We start from the raw sequence: 24203 nt of genomic DNA, 5'->3' as shown, positions 1-24203 counted from the left end.
GGAAAATTCAGAAAAGTTCTGTTTTTACATGGTATTAGAGCGAGGTTGAAGACGAGGAAACGCGAGATTGGAAAAGAAACCTTGGCCTACTTTCTTCGTCCAAGAATTCCATCTTGGAAAAAGAGGCACAAGGAGCTGAGGGGTCGAGATGCTGCCTGGCGAGTGCAAGTGCAACGCAATCGGTAAAACCAAAATCCAACCCAACTATCCGTTGAGCCACTCAGAATTTCTCCATCAACGGCTTGGATCCGCTTGTCCAAAGGTTTCCGCTGCTTCAGAAACTGCGAGAAGGAATTCCCACCACCTGGTTTCTTCTCGGACAACGATTTCGTCGCCCTCGAAAAGTTCTGCTTGTCCAACGGCAGAATCGTCACACTGTCCAATCCATGCCGCCCTCGAAAAGCCTCAGCAACAGAGCCAAGGATTGAAGGCAGAAGAAGAAGAAGAAGAATCGATAGAGAAAGGCTGGCATTTCCGAGCTCCACCTAAATCAGCAGCGCCCTTTTTAGTTTTCATGCATGGGAGGAAAATGCGTAACCGGACGTTTTCCAGCCTGCCAGAAGGACGTTACCACGTCAATAGCATACCAGAGAGGCGGAGATGCGAGGGATGGAATGTTTGGCATTTTCCAACGGCTGGTTAGTTTTATGGGATGACAATTTCTCCGCCTCTGGCTCGGACTGTTTTCTCTGGAATCACGGAGGAGCCTTGCATCTTGTTTGCCTGACCTGACGACGACCAATGGATTCATCAAGATTTGCAGCAACAGTTGGACAGTAAGATTATGACTGTTTATCGGTTGCGGGGCCAAAGCATATGCTTATACTTTTAATGGAAGTCTAACTATTATAGAAGTGGAGTTGCTGCTACTACTACCACCGTAACCTTATTTGAAGTGCAGGATCCTCGAACTGATATAAAAGCCATAGTACGACAGTTTTATTTGGTAGATTCTTGAGGAGACATCTTCATTGTTTCCAAGATATACTTGGGATGTGCGCTTGATGAGGTGGACAATTTTGAAGTCTTCAAGTTTGATTTCTGTAAATTGGTTTGGACAGTGGTGAAAAGCCTTGGCAATCAACTCCCACCGTCTCGGCGCTCCAAGGGGTGCTTTGACATTTGTTTCTTCAGCAAATCGTAATCCTCATCGGTCCATTCCTTTTCTTCCTCGATCACGGATCCATTACCAGACGAAATCGAAGCGCAGACGAAAATTAAAGGCATTGAATTTTTTTGATTTCGGAAGTGGAGGTTGAAGTTCTGCGGCAGGTTTTGCCTCTTCAGGGAGTTCTGGATAAGACTCACGAACGTCTGAATCTTTAATGGGTTTCTGGAGACACGGTGGTTGATATGGCTGAAAACAAAGAAAAAGAACACGGTGGGCATGGTGGACGGAAACAAGGAGCAGGGGTAGGAGCAAAAGGTCGTGGCGGCCAAGTCAAGGTCAATACAGCCAAAGTCTCTGCGCAAGGCAATGCGTCTCAAGGAGAATCAGTCGATGCAGTCAAGACTGGGTTAAATGGACTAAGTAGTAAGCAGTGGAACATGTTACTCAATCTTTTGAACACACAGAAAGAGAGGAGTCAACAACTAAGTGGTAAACGAAAATTGTCAGAGTGGATAATAGACACAGGGGCTTCTCATCATATGACAGGAAGACTCGAGTCGATGAGATACATAAAAAACATCATTCCATGCTCTATCGGGCTGCCAGATGGGAAAGCGACAATAGTAGAGAAAGAAGGCACAGTTGCGCTGGACGATCATCTGAAATTGACTAATGTTTTATATGTGCCTAGTTTGCATTGCAATCTAATTTCTGTGTCGCAATTGATTGAGGAGTCGAATTGTGTTGTTCAGTTCACTAATAAATTCTATGTGATATAGGACCGAACTACGAGAATGCTGATTGGAGTGGGTGAGCAGCGAGATGGACTATTATTTTCGGAGCATTGCATCAGCAAGAGCAATGAAGACTACAGAGAGCAAGACATGTGATATTTGGCATCAAAGGTTAGGGCATCCTTCTCATAAAATTGTTAAGTTGCTGCCTTTTGTTAGTACTAAAAATAATAAGGATGACAGTATTAAGGGTTGTGATATATGCTTCCGAGCTAAACAATGTCGAGAAGGGTTTGTTTCTAATAATAATAAAGCATCCGATATTTTTGAGTTAATTCATTGTGATTTATGGGGTCCTTATAGAACTGCAGCTTCTTGTGGTGCTCATTATTTCTTGACAATAGTAGATGATTTTTCTAGAGGTGTTTGGATTTATCTTCTAATTGATAAGACAGAAGTGGGACAAGTTCTTCGAAATTTTTTTTCTATGGTTCAAAGGCAATTTAACAAACCTGTCAAAGTGGTCCATATTGATAATGGGACTGAGTTTGTCTGCTTGGCTAGTTATTTTGCTCAGCATGGTATTATTCATCAAACCACTTGTGTCGGGACCTCAACAAAACGGGAGGGTTGAACGCAAACACCGCCACATACTCAATGTTGCCCGAGCATTGCGTTTTCAAGCTAGCATGCCTATTGATTTTTGGGGGGAATGTGTATTGACCGCATGTTATTTGATCAATCGGACATCGTCCATTCTGTTGAAGGCAAAGACTCCCTATGAAGTTTTATTTGGGCGACCTCCTTCTTATGATAATGTGCGAGTTTTTGGTTGCTTGGCATATGCGCACAATCATGGACATGGAGGGGATAAATTTGTCAGTCGAAGCAAACTGTGTGTTTTTGTTGGGTATCCTTTTAGGAAAGAAATGATGGAGGTTATATGATTTAGAGTTCGACATGTTCTTTGCATCAAGAGATGTTACCTTTTTAGATGATGAATTCTCTTATGCACGCAAGGAGGATGAACAACCAAACAAAGCACAAGGCCAATTTCATTGTGGAATAGGTGGGACAGATGAGGTGTTGGTGCCGTCTACTTATTTACTAGGACAAGCAAATGGCGAGATGGAGACTAACCAGCGAGGTGAACTCGTAGAAAGAGTCAGTGTAGAAGAAGGAACCCACGTAGACCAAAATGCCAATACTAGTGAACCCATGCATTCTTCTGACGTCACCACAGAAAATGCAAGTGAAGACAGTCCTGACGTCAGGGGTGTGGCAATGTTGAGCAACAACAGCACTCTGATTCTCATTTGGGGCGTGGGCATCGACAGAAACAACAGTACACAAGGTTAAGAGACTATGTGCTTCACACCACACAACGCTTGAGTCCCTCTCCGCGTCCCTTTGCAAACTCACTTGGTCAATCACATCCTACAGGTAGCCTTATCCCATAGATAACTATGTGAATTGTAATAATTTTTCTTGTCAACATCGTGCTTTCATGGCAGCTATTACTATAGGAGTTGAACCTACTTCTTTTGCTAAGGCCATAAAGGATGAAAAATGGAGGGATGCAATGCAGAAAGAAATACAGGCACTTGAGAATAATCAGACATGGACCGTAGAGCCTTTGCCATCCGAAAAACGAGCCATAGGCAAATGGGTATATCGAATCAAGTACAACGCTGATGGGACAGTGGAAAGATACAAAGCCCGTCTTGTGATCTTTGGGAACAAGCAGGTTGAGGGAATTGATTATAATGAAACTTTTGCCACAGTTGCAAAAATGGTTATTGTCCGTACCTTTCTTGCAGTCGCAGCAGCTAGAAATTGGGAGCTTCATCAAATGGGCGTACATAATGCATTCTTGCACGGTGACCTTCATGAGGAAGTCTACATGCGAATGCCTCCTGGGTTTCAGTCAGATAAACCAGGTATGGTGTGTCGGTTGTGAAAATCTCTGTATGGCTTGAAACAAGCACCGAGATGTTGGTTTGCTAAATTAACTACAGCCTTGAAGACATATGGGTTTCAGCAATCAAGTTCAGATTACTCCCTATTCACCTTTCGTCGAGACAGGGTACTTGTGCTTGTCCTCGTGTATGTGGATGACATTATCGTGTCAGGTAATGATCATATGGCAATTCAAGTCTTCAAAAAATATTTGAGTGATTGCTTCCATATGAAAGACTTGGGACCATTGAAATATTTTTTGGGCATTGAAGTTGCTCGAAACTCAACAGGAATTTTTATGTCTCAACGAAAGTATGCTCTAGATATTATCGCTGAAGTGGGATTACTTTGTGCAAAACCTGCTCCTTTTCTTATGGAGCAGAATCACAATCTGGCCTTGATAGATGGGCCTCTCTTATCTGATCCTGAGCGATACATGCGCTTGGTGGGCAGACTTATTTATCTCTCAACAACTCGTCCTGAGTTGTCTTATTGTGTGCACGTTCTGTCCCAATTCATGCAGCAACCTCAAGAAAGACATTGGGAGGCTGCATTGCGAGTGGTGCGCTACTTGAAAGGAAATCCTGGTCAAGGAATTCTCTTGCGTTCAGATTGTGACTTAAAATGGCTGAAGGGATATGCATGGTGTGATTCAGACTGGGCGAGTTGTCCTTTGTCTCGACGTTCCCTGTCTGGGTGGTTTATTCTACTTGGGAAATCGCCGATTTCCTAGAAAACTAAGAAACAACACACTGTGGCTCGTTCTTCAGCGGAAGCAGAGTATCGGTCTATGGCCATGACCACGTGTGAATTAAAATGGCTGAAGGGATTGTTATTGGCTCTTGGAGTGACGCATTTAAACCCAATGCGATTATATTGTGATAGTCAGGCAGCCTTGCATATTGCAGCAAACCCAATGTTTCATGAGTGTACGAAACATATTGAAGTTGATTGCCATTTTGTTCGTGATGAGATTCACAATGGTTGCATTCGTCCTGCTTATGTGTCGACTACCGTCTAGCTGGCTGACATCTTTACAAAGGCACTGGGTCGAAGAGAATTTGAGTATTTTCTCCGCAAGTTGGGCATTCACAACCTGCATGCTCTAACTTGAGGGGGGGGGTGTTAGGATTGAATTAGGAGTCTCCGGGATTAAGAGACTCCGCTGAATTAGGATCGAATTCGGAGTAGGAGTTTCCGTTCTCTTCTAATCCTTATCTTGTATAGTTGAGATAGGAAAGATAGGTTTGAGTTTGTATATATGTATCTGAATCCTCAATGAATAAAAATACAAGAAAGGAAAATCCAGAAAAGTTTTGTTTTTACAATCCGATTTGATTTGATTTAAATGTATAGTTTTACAATGGTTGGCTTTTTCCTTTTCATCTTTTAAGTCTGTAGTTTTTAGTTGTGATTGTCATGGAAGGGGTGACTTTGACAATCTTTTTCTATGTATCTCCGTTTTTTAGAGTTTCTTGATGAGTTTTGACTTTGTTGGAAATCGGTCCTCCTTTTTTAACGTTTCCATCTTTTTGTACCTTTTTTAGAGTGCTTACAAGAATTTCTCCATGGGCTCAGGATTTATTTCTTTATCAGCAATTTGTTTTGGGTTTGTCTTTTCTTTTTTTGTTTACTATTGCTGATTGTACTCTCATGGATTGTATTTGAGATTCTAAGCATTCTTAATAAAATTAGCCATTGCCTTAAAAAAATGTATAGTCTTATATATACTTAAAATTTATATTGTATCTTTATAAAGTTGATTCAGTTTGAATATTAAGTTTTTACTAAATTAGCATAGGTTCAAATTTAATGCATGTTATTATTTACTTATTTTATTAATAACATATGATATTTTAATAATTTTAAATTTAATTTATTAACTCTGTGATATATGATTCCAATGGATATGATCTGATTCAAATTCGGATATAAATATATCAAATTTGGATCTACCTATACCCGATTAGATTCAATTTATTTGTAGCTCTGAGTAAGGTGGGAATTGATCTAAAATATTCTACAACCAGCCACAAACCTTACCAATTGAGCTAATTCCAACCTTCTCTAGTCTGACTTTTTTGAATTATAAGCTACTTATTCTATTGTACTCTCTTTTGATTAAAAAATAAAGAATACATAATAGAAAAGGTCCTCCTTTCCTATGATTTATTTTCTCATTCAATCACAATTCCTACCTCCTCACAATGGTGATTGAAAAAGAAGACAATATGAAAATTGAAAAATGATGAAAGATTTATTCCATGATATTGTTACTTGTTTTTCTTTAAAACAGAATGTTTTCCTTGGTGAAGGACCAAGAAGACCCTCTAGTAAGCCTCTTTAGACAAAGTGAAAAAACAAGGGACGCATGAACATACACCCTTGCCATTAATAAAAAAGACTACCTTAATAATTTTATATTTCTATTGTAGATTAGCTACTACTGTTACTATTATAACTTTTTTTAGTCTTTTATTTTTTTAATATTCCCTGAGAACAAGGTTGAAAAGTAGGGGCATCGGAAAAAGTGTAGAAAGACAATTTTAAGAGAGTTTGGGAATATGCTTGTGAAACATTAAGGCTCCATTTGCATAAGCTTTTACTTTTGAGTCATGGGTTGTAGAAAAAAAAAAGTTTTGTGATGGGTGGAATTGGGAGTTAAGGATTTTGGAGAGACTGTAAACATTATAACCAAGGTTTTAAAGCCATTGTTGACTCGGATGGTTGAACCACTTGACCTGAAAATTGGTTAAGTAATCGACATTTTGACCTTAAACTACTTTTGAAAAAAAAAAAGCTGTTGAAATAGTCAAAAAATCGCAGACCTAGGCGGTCAATCCACATACTCATTTGACCCAGGCAATGGTTAATGGGTCACAATTAAAAATAGAAAAAAAGTCAAAATAAAAGAACTAAAAAACAATTTTGTCCTAAAAGGTTATTCAATAATATCAGTTTTACTTGGGCTAAGTTTGGAAAAAGTATAAATACATATAAAATAATATAAATTATAACATTGTGCACTTTATATATTTGTATTTATACTCCTTTTGAACCAAGTGCTAGGCTCAATTTGGAAATAATATAAATACAAATATGTAGAGTGCAAAACCTTATATTTTATACGAAAATTGTCTAAAACTCACCATGACATTTTGACATTCTCTTAAACTCACCATAACTTTTCAAAACGTTCAAGGAATCCATGTTAGTAATCTGACAGCAAACAGACTAGCGGGAGTTAGTCAATTACCATTTTACCCTTTGTTATGTTTGACCCATTTTCCTTTCAGAATTTTTTTGATTAATAAAAAGATTATAACCTAATTTTGATTAATAACAAAATAACAACATTGATTAATTCTAAACTCCCTCCCCCCTCCGCTCTCTTCTTGAAGCAGCACCAGATTCTCCGTCGGTGATGTCCAGACAATGTCTTTAAGTGCTGGACGGAGGTCTTTACTACAGAACTGATTGTACTACAAAGTATCTCCTCTTTCTTCACTTTCACCACCAGGAACGATGGCGTGACAACAAAGATTTCCACTACAATCGCTAGCTTCACTTTCCTTCCCATCTCTTGCCCTTACAACTTCACTCTAGACTCGCTCTTCTTAACATTGAATTTCTTCGCCTTTGCCACCTCCTCCGGTCTTGCTATCACGCTGCTCACAGGTTTGGTCGTTGTGAATCTCAATTCCTCCTTTTTTCCCCTTTTCTCCTCAAACAACAGTGACAAGTCGAAGCTGATGATCATGCACGGAACATCTTTGAAGCACTCTTGTGGCAGTTTTGACAAAGAGAAATGTCCTCTTGAAAGCATCTAGAAAGGATGTCTGCCGAATGGATGTATCAATCACACAAGAAACACAAGCAAGCCATATCCAACCTGCGCTCAGTTGTGGCTATGAAAATGGCGGCAGCCATACCATGAGTCGTCGCTTCGTCTTGCTGCTCAAAACCATCTCTACTCCTCTCTAAACACTTTCTTCTTTCACAGATTCCCCTCCATTCCCTGGCTTTGTCCGGAATAGTCATCCTTCATCACTACTCTCGCACTCAGTCCGAGTTGTCGTGCCATGTGCATTAAGGTTGAACCCTATTCGATGTAGGGTGCAGCGATATGGAGACTCCACGTATTCGCCGCTGAACTCGTCTTCCAATTTCAATGACAAGCTGCCAACGTAGATGTCACCACTCTTTCCTGGCTACTACGAGCACTGGTTCATCGTTATGGCTAAGCCCGATGGTGAAGGTGCCACGAAGTAGCAAATGATCGACTATTACATCCAAACCCTAGTCAAGGTTATCAGAATGTAAAGACTAAGAGCACGACATAGGTAGGTAGAACGGATATTGTAGTTGCTGAAGTCAGGATTTATTTCTTTTTTGGGTTTTAGATAATGAATTTCGCGAACAAAAGAAACCACTTAGTTGCTTTGTTTTTTTTTGGGTAATTGGATCAGTTGTTTTCTAGTAGCGTTGAAGCTCAGTAGGGTTTGCAACTTTTAACCATTTCGACAAGTTAATTATTCCTTTCTCCAACAGGACCCTACCTCCCCGGTAAATCTTCTTATACATGGATTATGTTGTTGTCCTGCAAGTTTTGGGCATGGTAGACCTTAGCGAAGGTTCCATGGTCCAGTAATCGACCCAGCTCTTTGCTCTCCTCTGTTCTTGTCTGCCATTGAAGTGATTCAAAACCCTTCATAGAAAAAAATCAAAAAAGCTTCTCTTTTTGGATCTAATTAATTGTCAGAGAATACAAAGAGCAGGGGGCGGAGGAGGGGGGAGGCCGGAGATAGAAGCCTCTGAAGATCTTCTAGGCTGGACCTCACGAATCAAGGCAGTGAGTTGGGGCTCTTCTCATCTTTCTGCATTCCCCGGGAAACCAGAATTGAGAAAATCTTATATTTGGGCGATTAAGGGCTTTTTAATCATAAAAACATGTTTAATAAGGTGACTGATCATTTAGGGGTAGTTTGGTCACGAAAATTGTACTTGTGCTGATGTGGACAATTTTACCAATAAACAATAACATACTTTAGCCGATGGTGACTTTTGGAAAACAAAACCACACTTACATGGGTTCCCTGGACGTTTTGAAAAGTTATGGTAAGTTTAAGAGAAATGCTGAAAAGTCATAGTGAATTTTAGACAATTTCCTTATTTTATATATATTTATACTATACATATTTGTATTTATACTCTTTTCAAATTGAGCCTTAGGTTTAATTTATACTCAATTTGGAAAGAGTACAAATACAAATATGTAGAGTGCAAAACTATGTATTTTATATTAATTTGTATGTATTTGTACTATACATATTCGTATTTGTATTCCTTCCAAACTAAGCCTTAGGTTTTGTTTGGAAGGAGTACAAATACAAATATGATTTTGCATTATTTTGTATGTATTTGTACTGTACATATTTGTATTTGTACTCCTTCTTAAGCTCAATTTGGAAGGAGTACAAATACAAATATGTACAGTACAAATACATATAAAATAATGCAAAATATAAGGTTTTGCATTCTACATATTTGTATTTGTACTTCTTCCAAACTGAGCCTTAGGCTCCATTTGGAAGGAGTAAAATACACATGTAGAGCACAAAACCTTGTGTTTTGTATTATTTTGTATTGTACATATTTGTATTTGTACTCCTTCCAAATTGAGCCTTATGCTGCGTTTGGTTGCAATGTAAATGCAAATATGTACACTACATATTTATCCATTTTTTGGTTCATGAATGCAAATACGATTCACATTTTAAACCGTTTTTGCATTCATCTTGTTTGTTTGAAATCAATGCAAAAGTGTGGGCCCATCATTAAATGCTCCAACTATCTTATGCTCCAATGCATTAACTTTGATTAAAAAGTTAATTATCAAAAGAACACAAAAATGTATCCAAAAAATAAGTACACTAATGCTCTCTTCTCAGAGTACAAAATTGTCAAAAAATACATTTTTGCTCTGATAATCATTACTTTTTTACATTTCAAACAAATGCTCACAAATGTGAGCCGGAGTACATAAAATACCCCAGTTCAGCGTTTGTATCGCAAACAAACGGAGCCTTAGGCTCCATTTGGAAGGAGTACAAATACAAATATGTACGGTGTAAATACATAAAAAATAATACAAAATACAAGGCTTTGCACTCTACATAATTGTATTTGTACTCCTTCCAAATTGAGCCTTATGGTTTTTTTTTTCTCTCAAGATTCAAAGATTTGGAGTTTCAATAATGCTACACTTTCCTTGCAACAATGATGATTGCTTAGTTACAAACAATGTTTTTTAATTGTCGTTGACTCAGACAGTTGGACCGTTTGGCCTGGAAATCGTCCAAGCAATCGGTTCCGCTTCACCCCTAATCCATCCTTGGGTAAAAAACCGTTGACTTTGTTAGAAAACTGCTGACCTGGGCAGTCGAATCATCGACTCATTTGACCCGGACAACTATTTGTAGTATAAAGTTGCAGGAGAGAAACACATGAACTCATGTCTTATATTTGAGTTCATGTCTCAGATCTAAGGAAGAAGAAGAAGAAGAAGAAGAAGAAGAAGAAGAAGAAGAAGAAGAAGAAGAAGAAGAAGATCACAGATATTACAGAGAATCTCAAATCTGAGATATGAGAATTCAGGTCTCAGATCCGAGAACTCAGATATGTGTCTGTTGCTGCTACCTTGCCGTTGCCATTATCGTCGCCGGTGAGCATCGAACCATCATCCTCCTCTTCCTTCTTCTTCCCTCCTTTCTTTCATTTCTCTTTTTTTCTTTTTTTTTTTCCTTTCTTCTTTCTTTCTTTCTTTTCTTCTTTCTATTTTCTTTCTCAACCGATAACATCTCTTCTCCAGTTCTCCTTTCTCAAATCTCGTATAAAATATTTATCCTAATATGCAAACCGTCCAAACCATTCAACCTAGACGGTTGAACCGCTGACCCAAAAACTGGTAGCTAGAACGATTCCATTTTCGGGTTGGTTTTTAAAACCCTGGTTACAAGACAAAATCTTCTCGATCCATGGAACCTTGTACAATAATTGCATTGTTGAACTCTGAAGTCTGAACTGGTTACCCTTGTCATTGGCGAGGATGATTATGGGAGTTACTCCATCAATGAGATCTTCTATGCTTCAGAAATTTAGGTATCGTTTGGTGCATCTTTTCGTATGGATTGTTGGCTTTTTAATTGGGAAAAGATTTAGGGGGTGTTTTGACTAGTCTTTCTAAAGGATCTTTCAGGCTTTTCAAAGCTCATAAGACCTATAGCGAGCTTTTGCGTTTGGTAAACAAAAGGCAAAAAGCTAAAAAGATATCCCCTCGAAAAGCTCAATAAAGCTCAAAATTGTCCAAAATCCGGAAGCTTCATTTGAAGCTTTTGGTCTTTTCGAGCTTATGGGATCTCGATAGGGGTCATTCGAAAAACCTTCATTTTCACTCTCACATCCTGCTCAAAGCGGATAGGCCTCGTAAACGAACGAATATCCACACCAGGTATGGAGCACTCCTTCCTCTTCTTTCTTCCTACTTTTTTTTTCTTTCTTCTTTGATCTGAATCTCTATTCTTACCTCTATTTTTTAGATTGATCACTATTGTTTTAGGCTTCTCACTTTAGCATTCTTCATGCATTTTCCTGTTCATTAAAGTTTCTAGGTTTCTAGTCGCCAAAGTCATCAAGCGCTCGAGAATATCTTTTCATTTTACAAGATCTAATCACTGTGTGTACAGTCCAAGGTCAGAAATTAGAGTTGTCACTAGTTACCTAGAATAATCCAACTACAAAACTTGTAGTTCTTAGATTTTTTTAAATTTGTTATTTTCATGTTTTATTTTATGATTCCATTGTTCATTTTGTAGACTGCATTTGAAATCAAGCAGCCACTTGATTATTCCTTCCACCAGGTATGCCATTTCTTTTTACCTCGCCTCTTCTTCTCTGTGTCTTTGTGTTATGTGGATTTAACCACCAATCCTGAATTGGTGGTACAGAGTAAATGATCTTGTGAATAATTAAAGCCTTTGGGTTTCCTCAACAAAAGACAAAGCTGGACAACGAAAATAGGACTTGATCACTTCTCTAGTGAGTGAATCTGCTAGCTCATTTGTTGACTTTCTTTCACTAAAGTGAATGGAAGAGGGGTCAATTGCTAAAACGTTGAAAGCCAGAACAAATTGGAATGATGGACTGTGAATTCACATTTCATGGTAATTGTATTTTTCTTTTTTTTAATCAGCATGTCGTGGTAATTTTTGCAAGAAATTTTTGCATAAAATTGAAAGCCATCCAAATTGTTGAAACAACAGGAACATTTGTTTTTGTATGACTGCATCTGATTGAGTTGCATATGTTTTGTCATGGTGTCGTCATCATCTCTAGACAGGAAACTCTCTAAAATTAAAACGGGAATGTTTTTAGAAAGGAACTTGAATTCAAGAACAAACAAGCAATTGGTGGGCTTCCATAAAGACAATCTAGTAATAGATTGACAATATGTGCCTCAAGCAGGCCATTTGCATAAGGATTCATTGAATTAGAACTATATTTTATGTTTCCTCCTATTGACTCTACTTATTCATAATTAACTCCCACTATTAATAGTTGTTAGATCCATTTAAATTTTATAATTTAAATAATATCATTCTCACATAAAAAGTATATGTTGTTGACAAGGTTGGTACCTAGTTAGGTGGGTGGTAAAATGTTCTCATCACTATATTGCTATTCTAACCTATTAAAAGGAAAAATTGCAGGGAGGTACCCTGTAATAAGGTTTAGCTCAGTTATTAAGATCACAAATGGCAGGGAGGTACCTAGGTACCTTGGTTGTAGCTTATCTGGATTCACACCAAATTGGCAGAACGTTCAGCCACATAAAAGTATTTAATTGAAATGATTATGAGCTTTTGATAGTTCTTTGCAACTATACAAATAGTTCCCTTTGGTTAGTGTTCCCCCTAATGATTTTTGAATTGGTGAGGGAAAAAGAAAGTCAAGTGATAGTTCTATACAACTCTACAAAATACAGGGTGTACCCACATGAGTGTAATGTGGGACTTGTTTGATTTGTTCAATTTCATCAACCTAAGGCTCTTTTGCGTACCTTATCTTTGCTTCAACTTATGTATAAATGATAACAAATATGAAGGATATACAGAAAATAGACTATAAAGGATTGTCAAGGATATACAGTATATGTATATATCCTTTGAGTAGTTAGGTTCGAGGCCCTATTTTCTTGTTTGTCAACTTTAAGTTTATCTCTGTAGTGGTTGTTTCTCCATTTAGAATACATCTGTTGTATTTGACATAAATCCATGTATTGGAATTTTCAGAATGTAAGAAATTATACAACAAAGGATGGCCTAATATGCTCGAGAGATGAATAAGAGAAGTGTTGTTGGAGCCATTCAATCAAAAGAAACAGAACATACTCTCAAGTGCTTTCGAGACCTTCACATCATCTAATGAGTTCAAGAACATGTCCCAGTAATTACAGTTCACCTTTCTTGGTCATTCTGGAGGTGATTTTCACAGAAAGTTTCCATATCTAAAATAGAGCATGATCACCTACAACGACCTAGCATTTCTCCTAAACCTTCAGATTTACCTTCAGCTTGTGTTGCGAAATTGTACTTAACCTCTTCCAAGTCAAACCTCTTGGCAACATTGAAACCGGTACTGTGTGGACACAATGACGATAGCCACCTTCCCGTGGGAGCTCTTGGACAGTGTTGATTTTATGTAATGGTTGTGATCCATATTCAGCAATGATCTGTACTTGACTATCTTCCAATTGAATAACCATTTTATTTGGTTTTAGTTAACTATAAGTGGGGTTTTCAATTGAATACATGTGTGCTTAAGTGGGTATAGTTGTCTAATTTTTACTTGCAGCTTGAAATTTTAGATTCAATCCTTGGTGCTTTTGGTTTAAGTGGGTTGGGATTAGTTTTGGTTTTATATTTAAAATCCAATTGGCTGTAATGATTTGTTACATGGATATTAAGGGAAATGATTTGTTTATCTATTGATTGTAGCTTTTAGGGAAATTCGAAGTTTTAAATAGACTCTTACCTGCAACTTGAAATTTCAGATCCAATCCTTAATGTTTTTAGTTTAAATGGGTTAGGATTGCTTGTAGTTTTCATATAAATCTAATTTACTTCAACGGAAATACATGAGTTGGGTCCATTTTAATATTTAGCAAAAGTAAATACGAGTGGGACTTGCAAGTACTATTTATATGTTTGAATGTGTTACTAGGTCCTATGCATAACATTTCACATGTATGTAAAAGAGATCCACAAGTGTGTTTGTCAAACGGTCTTTTGGTCTTTCTAACTTTAGAAAAGATCTTTGAAAAATATTGTAACCAAATGGTCTTTGAAGATCTATCTGTGAAAGTTTATCGGTCTTTCACTGTTTTGATGTCTTGAGCTTTTGGAAGATTTTCCTAAAAAGATTTGCCAAATGCCTTGTTGTGAAAGACACAATCTCAAAAAGATGCATCTCCACCAAATGGTTTGTGAATTGCCAAAATCTTTATGCAAAAGCTATGTCAAATCTTCCAAATATCTTCCAAAAAGGAATTACCAAATGACACCTTACTCGTAACCCCCTCCATTAATAGGTTGAGGATTGGAAAAATCCCTTCTAGAGAAATTCTTATCTGTCAGCATTGAAGAAGGTGAAGAGATTGTGGAAATCTTCTGAGGGAATCAACTCAAATGGAAACCTGTACCCATTCTTTTTCCTTTTTATTTTCTTGCCCTTCTTGCCTCCTTTATTTTTTTTTTCTTCCCTTTTTTTTCTTCTGCCACGTCTCTCTTCTGCGAACTTTAATACACCAATCTAACGGTTAGAATAATGGATTTAACAGAACCATCATTACCCATTTAGCACAGTCGTTTGAACCATTGACTCGGAAATAAAAGCAATTCTATTTCCACATCGGTTTTTAAAATATTGATTATAACTATAAATCTCCATTGTTCTTCCTCTCTTACGTTTGTGAACATGGTTATAGGCAGTGTTTAGAAAATCGAATCGGATTGGCCGGTTAAATTGGTTGAACCGTAATCCAGAACTTTGACCGGTTCGATCATACCCGCTGACCAATCGATCAGAGGGATCTGTGCCCGATTCGGTTGTCTGAACAGTAATTATAAGTTGAACTAAGTAAATCTCCATTTATGATTTATATCTTCGGATTCTCAGTGCTTGGTGTTGGATCGGTCGTGTTAGAATCAGAAGCAGCTCTGCGAGTCTGCTACCTGACCTCATCCTCGCTTGCACGGCAATATAAATACAAATACAATTTACAGTTTACGCATAAGAGGTCTATCTCTCTCTTCCATTGCATGAATCATGCATGATGATATCTATCAACAAACAATCACTCCCAAGTTCAATCCTTCTTCACGATGCTTTCTTTACACGCTATATATATTGTCCTCTTATCCCATCTCACTCACATGAACCAATTCATAAACGGGCCCGTTTCGGATCTATATACGAGAGCTAAAAGGAATCAGGTATAAAACTCCTGATGAGTGATGAAACCCCGAAGCGACGCAATACGCGCATATGATATGAGGCTCCGGGTCTGGATAAAAGAACCGCACTTAACGACCGCATTAACCCTTTCCATTTGCATACACACGATTATGGGGGGCTGCGTGAGTGAAGTTCCTTGAATTTGTTGCGAAGAACGAACCCGAGAAAAACCGAGGGCGGGATGCACGTGCTAACGCAAACGGGAAATCCGGTTTTACCCAGATTCGGAATTAGGATTTATGGAAAGAAGAAAAACACGGGGAGTTTACTTTAATTTATTTTTTCATCAGAAGCCGTCCATCTCTGAAGTGTGAACACGCGTTGGCATCACAAGGCCTACTTGCCAAATCCTAAATCCCTAGTCCCAGTTGTAATACAGTACAGCACAGCACAGCATCCCCAGCGGCCCAGCCTAGAGTAATAATAAATAAAATGGAGGCTTTCCATACCGAGAGTTTTATTAACCAAACAACAGAGGTAGAGCAGAGAGCGAGGGCTAGCGGGAGAGAAGAGAGAATGGCGACCACTGTATCTGCATGGGCGAAGCCTGGGGCATGGGCCCTCGACTCGGAAGAACACGAAGCTATGGAGCTTCTTCAGCAGCAGCAGAAGGACGACGCTAGTGAAAAGAGTGATGGTCATATCGACTACGCCTCCAACTCCAATCCCACCCACCAACAACCTCTCACCTCAGATTTTCCTTCTCTCTCCGTCGCTGCTGCCACCAAATCCAAGAAGAAGAAGGGCCAGACTTTCTCCCTTGCCGAATTCAACACCGGCAACTCTGTCACCTATGGTTCCGCCAAAGCCGCTCAGTCCAACCTAGCCAAGGGTCTCACCACCGATGAGCTTCTCATGCTCCCCACCGGCCCTCGCGAGCGCACTGCCGAGGAACTTGAGCGTGCTTCCTCCCGTGGATTCCGTTCTTATGGTTCCGGCGGCATGCATGAAAACGGCCGTGGTAGTAGGTATTCTAACGGCGATGATGCTTCCAACCCTAGGTGGGGCTCTTCTAGGGTTTCCGATGAACCCCGCAGGAACGGAAGTTTTCACAGGGAACCTGCTCCTTCCCGTGCTGATGAGATTGACGATTGGGGTGCCGCAAAGAAATCTGTGGCTGCTCCGCCTCCGTTTGAGCGCAGAGAGAGGAGTGGTTTCTTCGATTCGCAATCTAGGGCTGACGAATCGGACAGTTGGGTGACGAACAAGACCTTCGTTCTATCCGAAGGACGAAGAGTGGGGTCAGGAGGTGGATTTGAGAACCATAGGGATAGAAGGGGAGGTTTTGAGATGTTTCAGAAGGAGTCGTCCCTCGGTAGCGGTGCAGATTCGGATTCTTGGGGGAAGAAGAGGGAAGAGGGCAATGGAAGTGGAAGGCCGAGACTTGTTTTGCAGCCACGAACTTTGCCATTGAGCAACGGCGATCAGCAACAGCCTGGGTCCGTGACTACGACCAAAAGCAAGGGTTTGAACCCGTTTGGAGAGGCCCGACCAAGGGAGGAAGTTTTGGCGGAAAAAGGTCAGGATTGGAAGAAGATTGACGAGCAGCTCGAGTCGATGAAGATCAAGGAGGTTAAGAATGGAGGTCCTGCTCATAGTGATGGCCCGTCGTTTGGAAAGAAGAATTTCGGAACGGGGGACGGAAGGACAAGTCTACCTGAAGACCGGACGGAGAGAAGCTGGAGGAAGACAGATTCAGTTGATGTTCCTACCCCGAGGTCTGCCCTTGTCTAAACCGTTCTATCAATTCATGATTGTTCTCTTTCTGAGTAACATGAACTAACTAATTCTTCAGTACCTATTAGTTACTTATTTTGATTGCACATGTGCGTCAAGGAAATTTATGTTCGATTCTACATCTTTGGGTTTCCGCAATGATTATTAAACAACTAATTGTCATTGGGAATCTGAATCTCTAGATGTCTTGTCTCGAAGTTTATAAGCATCTGTTCGTTGCTAATATGTGTCCTGTCACCTGGAGGTCATTGTTTCGTTTTTGACTATATGCTGTGTCTCTCTTTGATGGATTTCTTTCTATTGGCACCTGTCTAGTGTAACTAAGATATATGAGTACAGAGAAGCTTTAATTAGGGTCTGCATTCCCTGAGCTGCTCTTGGAGTTAAATAGCTATTCTCAATTGTATCTGTAATAATGATTTGTGGAAAAGAGGTCCTTTATTAGAAGGTTGTTCTAGCTGTAGGCTGTACAGTATATCCGCTGGTATCGTCAGGTTTTTCTTTGAGGTTGTCTGTGATCAACACTAAGCAGGTTCTTACTCATCATATGCATTAGAAGAGCAGGCTCTTTGGTAACTATGTGCCGGACTAGTAGGGTAGCTCTGACTTTTTTCAAATTACATATTAGATGGTCATATCCCAGATGGTTGGGATAAGGCTCACATGAGTTGTACATAATCAGTTTGATCTTTTGATTTTCTGAATTGCTTAAGTTTGGTTATGCAAATATTACTCAGTAATCTCATAGGTAGCTTCTGATATCCATGAAATCCTAATTCTTGTGTTCTAAGTTTTTTATTACTAGACTTCATTCAAGTCATAACATTGTTGCAATGAATTATTTCATGGTAATGTTAAATTTGTTCAGCTAAATAGTAGGGTCATATGTTTGAAAGCTGTTTGTTACCTTGGTTAATGAATACCTATCTTAGTTAATTGATTTAGTTAAATAGCAAAACTGATGTTAGACTCCTCATATGGCTAGCAGTTATTATTTTATTCATTTATTTTTAAGTGATGGAAGCCTGAATGTATATTGTATCAATTCATTTTCTTTAGTCTGCAATAAAGAAACACAAATTAGTAGCTGAATTAACAAATTTGTATATTTAAAGTCAAGATTACAGTGATAGCCCTGTGATATATTGGGAATATGGTGAACAGATTGTATATTATTTTACTGCTTTTTGGTCAGCCTCTCTTGCATAGATTCACTTGATTTTGTTACTATAAAAAAGACTCACGTTAATCTTGATCAAGTCACTGTTAACTGAACATCTGTAAAACAAATTCTTGGTCAAGTTCTCTCAACATGTGGATCCACCCCTATAAAATTCAATATAATCAGATTTGATTTAATTTAAAAATATATGCTCATATATACTTAAAATCTATGTTGTATGTTAGTAAAGTTGATTTGAATTTTGTGCCTTTACTAAATTTTCATATGTTCAAGTTTTATTTAAGTAATTTTCAATTAATTTTCTTCATAAAATATAGTATCAAAGCCATTTTTAGTTAATAGCAAAAAATAAGCCATTTTTAGTTCACTTTATTAATACTTCATAATATTTTGATTAATTTTAGTTTAATTTATTTTATACTATTTGATATCCAATTGTAATCCAAATTTCATTCAATCTGACATAAATCCAATGGATAAGATCCAATTGAAATTTGAACATAAATGGATTAAATTAGATTTGACCCATTTGCAGCTCTAGCAGACATGTCTCCAAAATCTACTGTAAATGCTGATGACAGGAGTGCAGCTTACTAATTTGGTATAATCCGTGAATGTTAATTGTTAGGTAAGCTCAGACTTGGTTACAAAACCTGTCTTGACCCTCTTATGTAAAAGGTTGAACTCCACTCTATTTGGTTGACTCCCAAAGTTCTCTCATGATCTCTCATTTATATATCCTTTATGCTTTTTGATTGTATCCTTCATATACTCTCTCTCTCTCTCACACACACACAGACAAGATACATTCTTCCGTCCTTAATATGTGTGCACTCTATTTTTGTCTCATTCATCTCCTTCAGCTAGACTGCATGTGCAGTGCATGTATCATCGCTTATTTAAGTTCAAAGGAAATTAATTGGAAGGTTGAGATGGAATCTGCATGTTAAAGCAATGCTGTTGCTGCAAGGAAAAAGCAGGATAAAATCAATAATCAATTAACTGATAATACTACTAGCTTGAAAAGGAATCAAGAGATGTTTCAGTTACTTTGTTCCTCTGTTTTGTGCATGTTAACCTCTATGTGGTAACACAACTTTGATGTCATTTTGGAGGAATTAAACCATGTCTTGCTGCAGGTTAGGCTGTTATTATCTTTTTTACTTGTTGTATTTATATCACGATTTACACAAATATGGTAGTTGATATGAACCCGCTATCCCTTTAGCAGCCTTGATTCATTATTCCATCTTTTTTCCAGGTAGTCTTTATAAGCCGGTAGGAAGTTAATAATTTTTCAAACTACTGTATTGTTTTATTTCCTTGTAAATTGGCAGATATCCCACCTATATGTGTCTATTGTAAGAAATTGAGTCTGCATTATATGACTAAATCTTACCGTGCATATATTATAATGCTTCAAATAAGCTTGTAATATGGCCGTACTGATATTATATATGTGAGCAAACATTAAAGAACACGGGTAAGTATGAATTAGTTGTGGGTGCCCTATAGCCCCATGTGCCACAGACATCTGATCCAAATTCTGTTTTGCAACAAAAAGGGAGAGGGAAGGGAATTGGGATTTTGGGGTAGTGGTTGCTCGGACCGGCTTTCACTCCTGAATCCTGATGCTTGTAGTCTAGCAATCTATCTGTATCATTTGCTTTGGGCTTCGAACCTTATTTAAATTCTCACAGTAGTAGTCTTGTGTGCAGTGCTAGTAAAACCAACGATAATGAAGGCGTTGCTGTAAACTGAGGATGGAGAGATTGTAGCAATACGACTTTGGAGGCTGAGCTACAAAAAAACTTTTGCTGAAGAGGTGTCGGATTGATAAGATTATTAGTTTATTAGTCCAATTTTACTTTTGTTTTTTCTTCAATTTTGTTTTAATCCCATCTGGGGGGTTTACTGTGGAATTCGGGACAGCCAGTTTTTGTAGCTTTTTTTTTTAAGTAGCTTGTTTTTATTATTTTTTTAGGTTTGGACTCGTATCTAGCCGAGAGATGAGCGCACTCAATTATTTGTATGCATATTGTTTCTATATTTTTTAAATGAAGTTTCTGTGCTTAGCAGATTTTGATTCTAATTTCGTGACAAATAAAGCAAGAGAAATTATGTCCTTATTTGCTCCTAAACAACGGAGGAAAGATTTTCTTTCTTTTTTTTTTTCGGAAGTGTATGTATTATATCGTATGCACCTTTCCACTCTTTCTCTTTCCTTTTCTTTTTCCATCCTACGCTCTGTCAGAGTCTCATCTCATGTCATGTGATATCTGGGTCAGTGGTCACCCTTCACGAGGGTTGAATGTGGAAAAGCATGTATCAATTATCAAAGACGAGTTCTTAGTTCTTACCTGTCATTTGCTGGAAATTCCTTGAGTTCTACAAGTTAATTTGAAGAATCTATGAATTCTATTTCCAACTATAAAATGAACATGATGGGTTCAAAATTTTACATTGGCCCGGTTTTCATCCTCTTTTCTGGCAAAAAAAAGGGGTTTTTATTGTTCAATCCACTCTTAGAAATCTTAGCTCCACCGCACAGGTGGGATGAATCCTGACCATGGATTCATGCCAAATCCATGGGCAGGATGTGGTTTATAGGGGGGCTACTAGTAGATTAGGAGAGGGCTGTAATTTCAGATTTCTGAGGTGGATTGTAGATTTGTAGTTTATTTTAGTTTATCAATTTTTCAACTCAACCAAACTCGATTATAGATATATATTAATATTTTATATTTTAAATATAACTTTTTAATACGGAAAAGTGGGAAAATTCTCATATTTCTTAGTCTAAAATATTTTATATCATAAATTTATTTTTTTAATAATACCACTATAATTTATTAAATTTAAATTTAATTTTTAAGTTTAAATCTTTTGAACAAACAAACCAAACCTAAAATAGACCCAAAATGATACAACTCGAGTTGGTAGGTTTTCACTAATGACCAATCGGTTTTGGGTGATAAACTCTCAACCTAAGTTAAAATAAATATTAATTTTAGTATATATATATACATATATATATATATATAATGAATATACACTATTATTGTAAAATTATTACTAATAAATATTATATTTTTAAAAATTATTTTCTATAATTATTAATTGATATAAGTGAAAAAACTTTATTTACAATATTATTTAGTTATTTAAATAATATTTTTATTTAAAATTTTAAAATATTAATTATTTATTGAATTTAATAATCCATAAAATTATAATTAGTACTATTATTACATAATTCGTCATTAATTTTGTAAAATATTAAATTATTATTAATATGAATATTATGAAATCTATTATGATTATTTTTTTTCTAATTTATTACATAATTTTTATTTTAACTATTTAAAATTTAGTCATGTTAAATATTTAAATAATATGTAAAATATTTAATTTTTTCATTATTTATTTTAATGTTATTTTATTTATTGAAATATTTAAATAATGTTTTATTTTTTAATGTTAATTTTTATTATTTGAATAGCATTTAAATTGAATAATTCATAAAATTATAATTTATATTGTTACTACATAATTTCATGATGAGTTTGGTAAAAATATAGAATTATTAATAATATGAATATTATTAAATCTATTATAATTAATTTTTTTGTTTTGAATAAATACTTTAAAATTAGTATATAATTCCACTATAATATTTAAATAATTCTAAAATTTTTTAATTGAAACTTTCATAGATGTACATAAATAATTCTGAAATACAAAAAGAATCCTCTTGTATTAAGTAATCAACAATTCCCTTTTCTTCAGACAAGAAAGGAATATTTACATAAAATACATTATCTAACTAAAATGTCTGAACCAATGAAATTCTAATAACTATGTCTATAACAATATGAAAAGAAAGAAAAGCTTGCCTGGTGATATGGGCATTCTCTCACCACTAGTCCATCATAATATAACCCTACATTTTATCAAAGAGTTACAAATTTATGATATAAAGGCTTTCTTGCTTTAGCTTTCTCCTTGAGATGTTAATCTCCATCTATCCGGCCGAGAATATAACGGGCTCCATTTTGAATAGGGTTTGAATCCATCCCAAAGTTAAGATCCGAAATGTTGGCAGATGAGAGATCAACAGCAATCGTATAGCAGAACTTCGCTACAGGTTCAAATGCATTTGCACCCATTCATCCTTCCACACCGCAATAATAGGAGACAAGATAAACACAAATAGGTTAACTATAAATTAAAGAAGTCATGAAGAAGCACAACTTTTGATTTCCTACTAGTACTAGTTAGCAGCTTGTATTTATCATTTGGGTGAGTTCAACGGTTGAATTGAACAGTAAAACAATCCTATATATATGGCCATTCCAGTTTGATAACATTGGTTATATACCAATGTAGGGCTGCAGGCTTATGAAAATGAGAATTAATTAGTTCAGGCGGAAGATTTTTCTAATTCATGAAACTCACTAAAATCAAAATCTCGGTGGGACTGAGTTTGTTTGGTCATGGGTTCAACAGTTCAGCAGTCCAACTTAACTGTAATAAAAAAAGGCCAAAAAAAAATCTATATTATCTTCCAATGGAGTCCAGTCTGTTCAGCCGATAGCAGTAATATTCCTATATGGTGGTGTTTAATGGGTGCCGTTCCGTCCAAATTGAATCTTTCCAAGAGAATTAAAGGTGTCGGATGCCTCCTGCTCTCCATGTAACTTTGAAGATGAAAGCATAAAGCACCCATGAAATGTTGTTTGGTTGCAGTGCCGCCAGCAAGTTTGGCTCGGGTCTCATCTTGGGATGAAGTGTCTGAAAGCTCTGACAGGAGTTTGAATTGAAGGACTGGATTCAAGAGTGGAGGGACCTTTTCGTCGGCCCGGCCAGACCTAAAACCTCAGGCACAGCACGGTCCACACAATTGTGTCGGGCCTGATATGGTCCGATTTATATCTCCAACGATTGCGGGCAATTGTTGAAATTATGGTTTTTGAACTGTTATTGATTCAGACAGTCGGACCATTTAGCCTCGGAATTGTCTAAGTAACTGGTTTTGTTTTATCCTAAATTTGACTTTTGGCAAAAAATCGTTGAATCAGTCAATGGTTCATTAACCCAGGTGGTCGAACCGTTCAACGATTTTGGCCAATTTTTATTTTAATTATATATATTTTAATTTTTTTGTCAGACCGTTCAACGGTTATTTTTTAAAACATTGATTGAAATATAACTCTTTAATTTCAACTTTCTCTAGCCATTCAGAACTCGAGGGATCTCCCAATACAGGGAGGTGTATGATAATATCTTTTTTTTTTTAGACTAATACACTGATACTGGCCCGGTCATGAGACACTTTGAAGAGGATTCATTAAGAAACTTAGTGGGTCTGATATTTTGTCATGTTTATAGTATAGAGAAGGTAGTTTTTTCTGTCCACACCTTATCCGTCTTGAATTGCATATCACACAATCTCACAATTCAAAATGGCGATGTGTGGTTACAATTCATAATGTGGGTAGAGAGTAGTGGGCAGGAAATCCAGTTTGAATATAAGCTGGGATCTCCTACTAATAAAACATGTTCCAATACCCTATGGTTCAGTTTGAAAGGGGTATAAATACAAATATATAGAATATAAAATCTTATATTTTGTATGTATTTATACTATATATTTATATTTATACTCTTTCCAAACTGAGCCTATAAATTTGATCCACATATTTCACCATGAAATTAGAGCCCACCATAAAAATAGGACCTGAGATGTACGGTATCATATGATATTAGTAGAGTGTTGAAAGTTGGAACATATTTTGTTGGCATGTGATCCCAAAATGTGCATTGCAAACATGACATTATTTACCTGGGAGAGATGTTCAAAGGGAATCGTTCTCATAAGGCGATACTCACTGACTGATGTGTA

At 37.1% G+C, this 24203-nt stretch overlaps 1 protein-coding gene and 1 long non-coding RNA gene across 2 annotated transcripts; both read left to right on the top strand.

Annotated features, from left to right (window-relative positions):
- Positions 1–11159: 11159 nt before the first annotated feature.
- On the top strand, positions 11160–13672 carry LOC104607598 (uncharacterized). The gene is made up of 5 exons (XR_736988.3): positions 11160–11314; positions 11468–11555; positions 11679–11723; positions 11811–12026; positions 13155–13672. It is a non-coding gene; the product is annotated as an uncharacterized LOC104607598 (long non-coding RNA).
- Positions 13673–15824: 2152 nt separating this feature from the next.
- On the top strand, positions 15825–20390 carry LOC104607597 (eukaryotic translation initiation factor 4B3-like). Its single transcript, XM_010273265.3, has 2 exons — positions 15825–17096; positions 20017–20390. The coding sequence occupies exons 1-2, from the start codon at positions 15895–15897 to the stop codon at positions 20057–20059; spliced, it is 1245 nt and encodes a 414-aa protein (XP_010271567.1). The 5' UTR covers positions 15825–15894; the 3' UTR covers positions 20060–20390.
- Positions 20391–24203: the final 3813 nt, after the last annotated feature.

The sequence above is a fragment of the Nelumbo nucifera genome, chromosome 5 (assembly GCF_055504915.1).
Source record: "Nelumbo nucifera cultivar China Antique chromosome 5, China Antique-T2T, whole genome shotgun sequence".
Lineage (NCBI taxonomy): Eukaryota > Viridiplantae > Streptophyta > Magnoliopsida > Proteales > Nelumbonaceae > Nelumbo > Nelumbo nucifera.
The sequence above is the reverse complement of the archived record's forward strand: the minus strand, read 5'-3'. Positions and strand labels throughout refer to the sequence as shown.